The following is an 11,285-nucleotide window of genomic DNA, read 5'->3' on the forward strand; positions in this document are numbered from 1 at the left end:
GGCCTACGTAAGTGGTGCAAACTTCTTGTCTTGAAGTTTTATTGGTCTCCCGCGTAAACCAAGCTACTCAGCCTCTTTTCTCCACTGAATTTTCCTACTGAGCTATCCTTATTCTATTACTCTTTATATCTCTAATTAGTATCTAATTGAAGCTATCGTATCTTGACCCTCGCTGACGCCGTCTCTCCTTCGAGTACCCTGGATCAGCCGGGGCTGGTCCCCGGCAATGGAAGGCTTCAGATCTTGGTCTAAGAAAGGGCAGTGGTGCCATGTTAAAGGTGACAACACTTAGGGAACCTCCAACTTACTGGAGGAACAGTGAACAGTGGAAAAAGTCCTAGATATAGTGCCGATCGACCCGAATCTAATTTCATCTTCACATCATCACGATGAGGGTCCTGGCCGAGAGGTCAGGGTTCAAGGAGACAAGGGTTCATGTTGTATTCCTTTCCTCTTCTCTCACCCAATCATTTTATTGATTTATTGCAGATTACAGGGGAATGGTTTTCAATTCTCTTGGCCTCAGACAACAGGGAAAAGATAGAAGAAAATGGTAGCATGAGGTTTTTTGTGGAGTACATCAGTCTCTTGGAAAATTCTTCTTTGTTTATTAAAATGCATACAAAGTAAGTGTGTATTTTTTTGCTTGGGAAAGGAAAAACAGAAGTCTGAATTTGGTGTTGGATCTTTATGCGCAAGAATGTGCATATATTCTGGGCCTTTACTAAAATCAGGGTCCATCCTTGATAAAATCGTTGCCACTGACCCAGGGATTGAGGAACCTGAGCCTGTGACTTTGCTAGATTTCAGGGATAAGAATTGGGACAGGAATACTTTTCAGTGGGAATAGAGGAGGTAAGGGATAGAGAGGCGTCAGATCGTTCAGATCAGATCAGTTCAGTCGCTCAGTCGTGTCCGAGTCTTTGCGACCCCATGAATCACAGCACGCCAGGCCTCCCTGTCCATGGAAAGACAGCACAGGCTAAGAGCACAGGATTCAGAACCAACACCCGATCCAGTTCTGATTCTCTTTGTGTCACCAGGAAAATTCATCTCTTTCTTCCTCAGTCTTCTCTGGAGTAAAAGATGATGATATAATTCTCTCTCGTGTCTTTTTGTGAGGACCAAGCAAGGTGATGTTTGTAAGGCTCTATCTGAGAGACTGGCACATGGTCAGAACCCAGCTAATTCTCTAGACAAGTAGCTGTCATAATAGTAATAGTGGGAAGAGGTGACAGAGTCATAGTGACAGAAGAAGTGGACTCATTCTCTAAGTACCAAATGAAGTGCTATCATGTAAATAAAAGCGCTTTGGAAACTATATCCAAAATGTTCAACAGCTAATCAATGAAATGGGAAAGTCAAGTTACAGGTAGAATGTGAGGGAGTCAGTCCCTTCAGGATCTCTTGGGCATCAGCTCATTTTGTTTTACAGGGTAAACGGAGTGTGTACTGAGCTTCCTTTGACTTGTGACAGCACAGGAGAGGATGGCGTATATACTGTTAGCTGTAAGTATGGTAAAAAAAAAAAAAAAAAAAGTCTTTCTAAATTCTACTTCCAGCTGCAAGGAATTTACTCCAATCTCTTCAGGATTTGATAAATTCCTTATATGTTGGTTTAGGTAATCTAATGTGACCATCTAATAGTCAATATCCTGAATTTGGGAGAAATGTGTGTGTCAAAGCCAGTGCCTGGCACACAGTACCATCAGACAGAGAAATAAGCTTGGTCATATGTATTTCCTACAACAAAAGGAAGTTGGCAAATAAAAAAGTAAATTGGCAGGACAGTTTCACATTCCTTGCCCACTTTAAAAAAATATATTTATTTATTTTGGCTGCACTGAGTCTTCATTGTTGCCTTTAGATTTTCTCTAGATTTAGCAACCAGGAGCTATTCTCTAATTGTGATGAGCAGGCTTCTCATTGGGCAAAGATTCCACCTGCAATGCAGGAGACCTGGGTTTGATCTCTGGGTTTGGAAGATCCCCTGGAGGGGAGCATGGCAACCCGCTCCAGTATTCTTGTCTGGAGAATCCCATGGCTTCTCATTGTGGTGCCTTCTCTCTTGTTGAGGATCATGGTCTCTAGGGCTCAGGGGCTCGGTAATTGCACCATGTGGGCTCAGTAGCTGGGGCATGTGGCTCTAGAGGATACCATTTTAGTTTTCCCAAAGCATGTGGGATCTTCTTGGACCCAGGGATTGAACCCGATCCCATGAATTGGCAGATGGAATCTTATCCACTTGACCGCCAGGGTAGTTCCATGGCCCACTTTCTGATGATATCTGATAGCCATTGCCAGAGCATATCATTCAGGTTATAGCACTGGGTATATAAGGCCAACGGGGCTCATAGAGGAGACATTTGGCAGAGATGGCCAAGGGAGGTAGGTGGGGCCAAGGTGTCATAATAGAGGGGAAGTTACTGCTGTGGCTGAATTTTTCTACTCCTAATAGTCACTCCATCGGTGTTGCTTAGAAATTGCATCTCGAAGCCCAGAGAGATGCAGATGGAAGGCAGTAGATATCACTATTTCTTTCAGGATTTGTTTTGTGGGAGAGAACAGGTAAAAGGGTTTCATTTCCTTCCCACAGACCAAAGAAGTTCTGAGCCATGTTCTGTTTTCTCCACAGATGATGGAGAGAATAAATTTCGCATACTTCAGGTGAACTATAGTCAACATATTATTTTTTATCTCGAGAATTTCAGCGACTCGTTCCAACTGCTAGAGCTCTACGGTAGAGTACTTTCATGCTGGCGCTCATCTTGGGGTGGCGAGACCAGGGAAGGAAGGAGACAGAGTGGACTTCCCTGTCGTACCCTGGGACCTCTCTCCCCATTAAAGACAGATGCTCCCCTTTGGTAAAATCTCTCGGGCTCAGTGATGGGAAGATGATGACTCTCACTGTGCCAGAAAGATATCCTAAGGTGTCACATTCAAGAAAGACTTTTTTCCATCCCTGAGACTTGTGCCTAAGCATGTAATCAGTGCCATTCACTTTCCCACTCAGCTGGAGACCCACCCCTCTCATGAGCCTCAATCACCAGGAAACAGGACAAAGCAGCTCCTGTTACTCTTCCCACAGCCCGAGAACCAGATACGAGTCCAGAACTCAAGAACGAGTTTGTGGAAATTTGCCAAAAGTATGGAGTTGTTAAGGAAAACGTTATTGACCTGACCAAAGTGGGTAAGTTGAGCTATCTCTGGCTTTCTCTGCCTGAAGTCCCATGTTGCTGAGTAGGAATGTTACTGAAGGGAGAAATGCAAGAGAAGTTAATACCCCCATTCAGTCCCCTTTGTCTTAACCTGGAAAATCATCTGGTTTTGTTCTGGGAAGTAAACTGGTGTTGGTGTTTGAATGTGCTCTTCTCTGCCTCTACAGATCGCTGCTTGCAGGCGCGAGGGAATGGAGTGGCCTAGGACTGCAGTTTGGTGAGCTCTGCTGGAGACGGGGTGGCCCAGGATTCAGTACCTTCCAGAAGCATTAGGGGATTACAATAGAAGATTTAAAAATCACAATAAAAATAATTTGGTAGGAAGAGCTTGAAATTTGGAGTTGGAGGATCTGGGTTCAGGATCTCCTCCTGCCATGAGCTTTTTAAGCAAATCATATAGCAGTTAAAGGGAAAAAAAGATGTCTACCTTACAGAATTACTGTGTGAATATAATGCTGGAGAAAAGGGCTCAGTAATTGATAATGTGGGAAACAATCAGTAAGAATTACAGTTTTAAATGGGAAAAGAATGTGAGTATGATACTCAAATACATTCTGTGTTTGTGGTCCGTCTCTAATCCTGAAAGCCCATCTCACCCTCCAATATATGGAAAGAATTTCTTCCTTCAATCTCTCCATATTTTTAACTTGTAATCTGGAAATAGAGCTGTCTGAATTTCCAGTTGTCTTCTAACCTGGAAAATAGTCTCTTGAGTTTCCTCATCTGTTTCCTACCTCAGATTTATTGTGTGGGTTCATTCAGATAATGTAGGTGAAAGTCTTAGCAACTATGGCTTACATAAAGTCAGCATTTAATAAAAGATTGCTATGGCTTTTGCCAATTTGTCAAAAACACTTGAAAACTTCCAGTGCTGAGGATGGCAGGAATAAGCCTAGCATCCTTCATTGCTTCCACTCTTCTTTTCATAGGCTCTGGGGCAGGTTAAGATGGGATCAACAATAGAAAAAAACAGGAAAAGAATCATTAACACTCCCCCTTCCCCTATTCTGGCAAATAGCATGGGTTAGAATGCAGGTTGATGACTATTTCTTCAACGTATTTTGGGTAACAGAAATTCTCTTCGTCCTCAGTTCAGTCTGAGAAGCACTTAATAAGCTTTTGTGTTCTCATTCTCATTTGCTTATTTAGTGCCACCTCATTTGGGCTCCAGAATCTTCTCTTCCATGGTTCCCACATCATCTTATGCCAAGTGCTGGGGCCTGACTTCCACCACTATCGCACGGGAAGGCACCGTCTCTGCATCTTCAGGATATTCCCTAATTATCTAGGAAGACTTAGCAGCTCACCGAGAATCAAAGTTTCCTCCAGATTTCCGATTCCCTTTGTCCCATTCAGGACAGCAGGTCCATGAATAAGACCTTCCTCAACCTGTTCAATAAATGATTTGCCTTGCAGTCATGTGGTTTTTCTTCGTTTATGTAAGGGACGTGGGGGTGACTGGAAGAAAATGAGGCCTTGTGACCAGAACCTTCCCCTAGGCTCTCAGAACCTTCCCCGAGTTTCAGGATTTTCCCTTGTCTGCAGTAAGTCTGTCTCGATGAGTGCTATTTGTCTTTTGAGTTATCCATTTCTTAGTGACCTGATAAACTGTAAGACTTGCCCTAGAAATTGCTCCATCCTAGAATTCTCTTTTTCAGTCTGAGAGAGAGTTGCTGCTGGGGCTGACACCAGCTCAACATGTTTTAGGATACGCCTTTACAACCCAGCTTCTCTAACTCATCCATCCTCTGAGATTGTCAGTGTCCTTTCTTTCTTTTTCTGGTACGGCAAATGCTTTTATTTTTTAGAAACACATCTATGATATCTAAGTTGAAAACTACCATTGTAAGTTGCTATTAATTTCAAATTCTTCATTTTAAAAAACTTTGTTGAAGTATAGTTGATTTACAATGTTAATTTCTGCTGTACAGCAAAGTGATTCAGTCATATATATATATATATATATACACACACTCTCTTTCATATTCCTTTCCCTTATGGTTTATCACAGGATATTCAGTATAGTTCCCTGTGCTACAAGTAAGACATTTATCCATTCTGTATATAATAGCTTACACCTGCTAATCCCAAACTCCCATTCTATCCCTCCCCCATCACCTATCGCCCTTGGCAACCACAGGTCTGTTTTCTATGTTTATGATTCCATTTCTGCTTCACAGACAGGTTCATTTCTGCCATATTTTAGACTGCACACATACGTTGTATCATATGCCGTTTATTTTTCTCTTGGTCGGTGTCTTTTCATACTCTTAGAAAACCTTCAATCACTGCTTTTATTTACTGTGAACATGTTAAGTGAGATTCCATGAAATGTGATCAATACTTATCTTCAGCATTCTATACTTAGTATGGTCAGGAGGCATCAATGAGGCTAAATGTTATTGGTCTCTTCTTTGGGGAGCTTACAGGCTTTGGAGGAAGGGAAATTAAATATCCTCCTTCAGTTGTAACCCTTTGCCAACATCAGCCAATAATAAAAACAGTGTAAGAGTCACACATAAGTGTTGTGGCAGAGCAGGGTGTGGGTAGCAGTTGTTGTGTGAAAAAAATGACTCACTCCTTATGGACTTAAGATTTATATGAACAAAGAAGGCTTTCTAGGTATCCGACTCTCCCTATATTACTCTGCCTCCAGGTCAGAAGAATATCTTAGGTTCAGGCTTATTGGTCTTTACTTAAGTGCTTAGTCTGGTTTGCTGAAATATGACAAAATTCTATGTAGAAATCCAACCAGTCATTCTGGGATCACTCATTTTTAAAAGATGGCCTTGAAGAGACAGAGCAGCTGATACTCAGAAGGGTGTGACCTGGCATATCCTGACAACAATAGTAATCAGTGCACGGGAGGGCCATGTGAGTGATGCGGGATGGCTATATTGTGCCACATGTCCAGAAACTACAGCTGATGGGGAAGCACAAAATGACTCTCAGGGGTTCCCAGATCAAGATGACAGATGAGCTCACCTGACCTTAAGCCCTAAATAATACGCAAATAAGGCATGAAATGTTAAAGACACTCAAAAGCAAGGTTGAAGATGCCTGTGGATCAGAAACAGAGCAGTCCTTTTCCGAAGAAATGAAAAGATAGAAGAATCACGGGGAAGATGTGGGTAGAGAGGCCAGAACAGGCTTTATTCATATGCTGGCAATTGTGCGGGAAGGGGAGGGTGGACATCCGTCCAAAGGCTGACTCTCCCACCCATCCCCTACTGACAACCAGTGGGGAGAGAGCTTTTCTAGGTTGAAGCAGAGGTCTACATGCAGAAACAACACAGTCAGCTCTGACAATCATCTTCAAATTGGTCATCGATGGTCTGACCAGTGTCATCTTGATTATCATTTTAAGTACAGTTAATCTTCCGTTCCAGGATGGGTTTGTTTCTATTTCTTTTGAGGTCAGTTCTTGAAATTGTGGCAGCTTATGTCACAGCTACAGTCTGGTCATCATGTAGTTAACTTCTCCAATCTAGTGGGAGTTTTAGTATCTAAAAGACAGCTCACAGGATGTGGCTCCGAATATTATCTGTAGTCCCTGAGAAGGAACTAAAGGTCACTGAATATGCTTAATGACTGCATTATTATTATTTGGTCTCATTTGACTGTTCTCCTTTGTTTCTGCATGTTCTCATTTCTCTGATCAAACGTATTCTTTGACTAAAGCTTTCCACAGATGAAAGGTAGGCAGAGGACATGGGGTAGGGGCAAGGACCATAGGGTCCTGCTTCATTTCACTATGGGTTAGTAAACTAAAATTAATTTTATAACTTCATAAAAGGTTTCCTTATCAGCAACATAAATGTGAATGTTCTTCAACATGTAAAAGGGAATGTACTAGATCTATATTAGCATTGTTAGAGCTCAAAAGGGAGAAGGCGATGGCAACCCACTCTGGTACTCTTGCCTGGAAAATCCCATGGACGGAGGAGCCTGGTGGGCTGCAGTCCATGGGGTCGCACAGAGTCGGACACGACTGAAGCGACTTAGCAGCAGCAGCAGCAGCAGAGCTCAAAAGCAAATTATAAGGTGAAAAAAGCCAGTTGCTGAATGATATGTGCAGTATGACACCATTTATATAACTTTTAAATAACACACAGAACAAGGCAATACATTATTTACGGATTCCTATAAATATGATCACACAGTGCTTCTTATGTGTATACGAATCACTTGCAGATCGTGTTAAACATTAGTAGGCTCTGATTTAGTGGGTCTGGGGGTGGGGCTTGAGACCGATAAATCAGAGCCTGCTACTGTTAAGCTCCCAGAGATGCCAGTGCTACGCCATCATGGGAGACAGGAGACACAGGTAAAGTGAAACCGTTCTTACTTTCTTCAGTTATTTTGCTCAGTTTGGATGCTGGAACCTCTCTGTTGCACTTCTGAACTCTCATAAAGGTATTCTTGCCCATGAGTGGTTGTTAAAATAGGAGTATCTGTGGGGTTATGTGGGCTGGCACTTCCTGTTCTACCATCTTGCTAATGAACCCAAACCAGTTGTGTATCATTTCACCCACAAGACACACAGTGAGAAAGACACCGAGGTGTGTTTTGTTGTTGTGTGTTTTTAAAGAAATATTTCTTCATTTAGCTGTGCCGGTTCTTAGTTGCGGCATATGAACTCTCAGTTGCAGCATGTGGATCTAGTTCCCTGACTGGGGATCCAACCTGGGCCCCCCGCATTCGGAGCATGGAGTCCCACCAGGGATGTCTCAAAACACTGAACTAGTTTTTATTTTTCTAGAACATCTACTGAAATCAGGGATCAAATGAAAATTATGGTGGAACTGTTACTGGTTTAGGTCCTTGGACTCTTATTCAATAGAAGTTTATGAGAAGCCCCACAAGGAATTCTGGCCAGGCTTTATGGGGACTCGTGCTGCAGGAGGGAGTGAGAACAAGAAACAGGTGTCCTAGTTCACTCCTGGAGGGAGGGTGAACTGGTTCCTTACACAGGATAACAGCAGGGGTGGGTCCGGGGCTTGAGTAAGAGGGTGGCTGAGATGGTTTGCTTACCCCTTTGGTGGCTCTGTGTGCCCTGCTTTTGTTCTTAGCACTTCAGAAACAGCAGGCTTTTGCAGCCTTTTGTATCTTACTGTTTATAATTACCCTGACTGTGCATGTGTGCAGATATGTTTTCAGTTTCATACAGTTTCTTTGTATTCTGTTACTAGAGGAGGCATTTGTCCAGCTGCAAGCACTGCAGCAAAGGGCCCCAGGTCCCAGCCCAAATCAGAGTCAGCTGTCAGTAGGAGCTACACTGCTTCCTTGTCCATTTTGCTCAGGGATGGGGGTCAACCACACAGCCAAGTTCCACTGAGGATTTTCCATCATGATGTTTAAATCCCAAACTGTGTTTTTATTTGTTCTGTTTCACCCTTCTACCACCTCAGTGTGCATGAACTTGTTCCTAGGTCCTGTAACAAATTGAGTTGATTTAAGAAGGGGCCACTTCCCTGGTGGCTCAAACGATAAAGCGTCTGCCTACAATGCAGATGACCCAGGTTCAATCCCTGGGTCAGGAAGATCTCCTGGAGAAGGAAATGGCAACCCACTCCAGTATTCTTGTCTGGAAAATCCCATGGATGGAGGAACCTGGTAGGCTACCATCCATGGGGTCACAAAGAGTCAGATAAGACTGAGCAACTTCACTTCACTTCACTTCAAGGAAGGGCAGCAAGTCTACTGCAAAGAGCAGCGCAGAATAATATTCCAAATGCAGGTAGCACGAGGTAGGATTGCACAGTAGATCATATGTGCCACTTCCTTCCAAGAGTTAAACATTTATGTTAGGAAAAGTACCACAGTTAGGAGACTCTGCTGCTGTATCAAAGATACAATTAGAAAGCTCTATTCTGTAGAGAAGGAGACAGCAACCCACTCCAGTATTCCTGCCTAAAGAATCCCATGGACAGAGGAGCCTGGTGGGCTGCTGTCCATGGGGTCGCACAGAGTTGGACACTACTGAAGAGACTTAGCATGCATGCATGCGTTCTTGGCATGCAGCTGGACAGGAGAAATGGGTCCTATATTAGTTTCCTGTTTCTGCTGCAACAAATAACCACAAATTTAGTGGCTTCAAACAGCAAAAGTTTATTTTCTTACAACTTTGGAGGTCAGAAGTCTGACATGGGGATCCCTGGGCCAAAACCAGGTAAGCCTGGTATCTATAAATTTATTCAGATCAGCTTTCAAGTCTTATCTTAGAGTTTTAAAGTTCCCTCCTCAGTGATCGTCTGGTGTATTCTTGGTTGTTAATTCCTATCTATTGATTAATATTTCACAGTTTTTTTGTTTATCTGTTTTGTTTTTTCAACCATTAGTTATTATCATGAGTTTTTGCTGGTATAGAGAGATGTTACTGATTTTTATAAGTTGATCTCTCTAGCAACCTTGATGAAAATTTTCATTAGGTATAATAAAATTAGTCCTAACACTGTGGATTCTGTTGGTTTAGCAGGTACTTATATATGATTATATTATCTGCATGTCAATGTATCTCTTTCAATCCTTCCACCTCTCTCTCTTTTCTTACTCCTCATTCTTTATCCAGAATCTCCAGAAATACTTAAACCATTGATATCATATTTTCTATACCTAAGTTTGGCAAACTATGGCCCATTGGCCAAATTCAGTTCAGTGCCTGTTTCTATATAACCCATGAGGCAAGAACATATGCAATTGGTATAATATTAGAAACAATCATTTTTAAGCCCACTTAAGCAAAATATTATTCCAAAACAGAATTTCATTCTTCTTATTAATAGATATGTGGTTTTTCAAAACTGTACTCAATATTATATTTTTAATTGTTTCAGAAAATGTGGAAATTAATTTTCTCTATTATTATATTAATATCTATAATACATAATATCTTCAATTTTGACTCTTGGCCTATAAAGTCTAAAATATCTGGCTCTTTTAGGAAATGTCTGCTGACTCCCTTTTCTACATCATGGCGTTTCCCCTGACTATTATTTACTATAGTTATTTGTACTGCATTTTCTTCTAAATAAACAAGTTTGTCAAATGGAACCCCTCAGAAGGCTTTCAATAAAATAGGCTTGAAATTATCGGATTGTGGATTAAGGAGATATTTTAAGTTGTCCTGTTACCACACCCCTTCAAATATTATGAACAACTTCAACCTGAATAGAGGAAATTTAGATAAATGTCAAATTAACTTCCAGAGTAAACATCAAACCAGGACACGCTGAGGTTATTTTGGAGTTTCAGGGACAATGATGACGACTAAATCTCTATTCTTGGCTTAGAAGACTTTGTCACTTGATTCTCTTGTCCCAGGACAGAACTTGAGTTGAAACTGTTTGCTCCTGGAGGCAGGCCAATCAGGATACTACCTGCTGTTCTTAAAAATTAGCATTTCAGAAGCATTGTTTTGTTTGTTTCAAAATGTGTCAGTTCAGTTCAGTTGCTCAGTCGTGTCCGACTCTTTGCAACCCCGTGGACTGCAGCATGCCAGGCCTCTCTGTCCATCATCAACTCCCAGAGTTTACTCAAACTCATGTCCATTGAGTTGGTGATGCCATCCAACCATCTCATCCTCTGTCATCCCCTTCTCCTCCTGCTTTCAATCTTTCTCATCTTCAGGCTCTTTTCTAATGAGTCAGTTCTTCGCTACAGGTGTCCAATGTATTGGAGTTTCATCTTCAACATCAGTCCTTCCAATGAATATTCAGAACTGATTCGCTTAAAGGATGGACTGGTTGGATCTCCTTACAGTCCAAGGGACTCTCAAGAGTCTTCTCCAACACCACAGTTCAAAAGCATCAATTCTTCGGCGCTCAGCTTTCTTCACAATCCAACTCTCACATCCATATATGACCACTGGAAAAACCATAGCCTTGACTAGATGGACCTTTGTTGGAAAAGTAATATCTCTGCTTTTCAATGTGCTATCTAGGTTGGTCATAACTTTTCTTCCAAGGAATAAGCGTCTTTTCATTTCATGGCTGCAGTCACCATCTGCAGTGATTTGGGAGCCCCCAAAAATAAAGTCTGACACTGTTTCCACTGTTTCCCCACCCA

At 42.0% G+C, this 11,285-nt stretch overlaps 2 protein-coding genes across 3 annotated transcripts in view; one reads left to right on the forward strand and one right to left on the reverse strand.

Annotated features, from left to right (window-relative positions):
* Window positions 1–4,633, forward strand: part of LOC104991195 (major allergen Equ c 1-like) — a 5,504-nt gene extending 871 nt beyond the window's left edge. Inside the window, exons 2-7 of one of the 2 annotated variants that reach the window (XM_010843597.1) lie at window positions 490–626; window positions 1,436–1,509; window positions 2,636–2,740; window positions 3,089–3,190; window positions 3,386–3,435; window positions 4,368–4,633. In XM_010843597.1, the coding sequence (XP_010841899.1) occupies window positions 490–626; window positions 1,436–1,509; window positions 2,636–2,740; window positions 3,089–3,190; window positions 3,386–3,423 (456 nt within the window). In that variant the 3' untranslated portion in view covers window positions 3,424–3,435; window positions 4,368–4,633. The remainder of the gene's footprint in view (window positions 1–489; window positions 627–1,435; window positions 1,510–2,635; window positions 2,741–3,088; window positions 3,191–3,385; window positions 3,436–4,367) is intronic. The other variant, XR_825580.1, reaches the window with a different exon arrangement.
* Window positions 1–11,285, reverse strand: part of LOC104991196 (major allergen Equ c 1-like) — a 104,436-nt gene that overhangs the window by 38,926 nt on the left and 54,225 nt on the right. The window lies entirely within an intron of this gene.

Source organism: Bison bison, unplaced genomic scaffold (assembly GCF_000754665.1).
Source record: "Bison bison bison isolate TAMUID 2011002044 unplaced genomic scaffold, Bison_UMD1.0 scf7180017864183, whole genome shotgun sequence".
Lineage (NCBI taxonomy): Eukaryota > Metazoa > Chordata > Mammalia > Artiodactyla > Bovidae > Bison > Bison bison.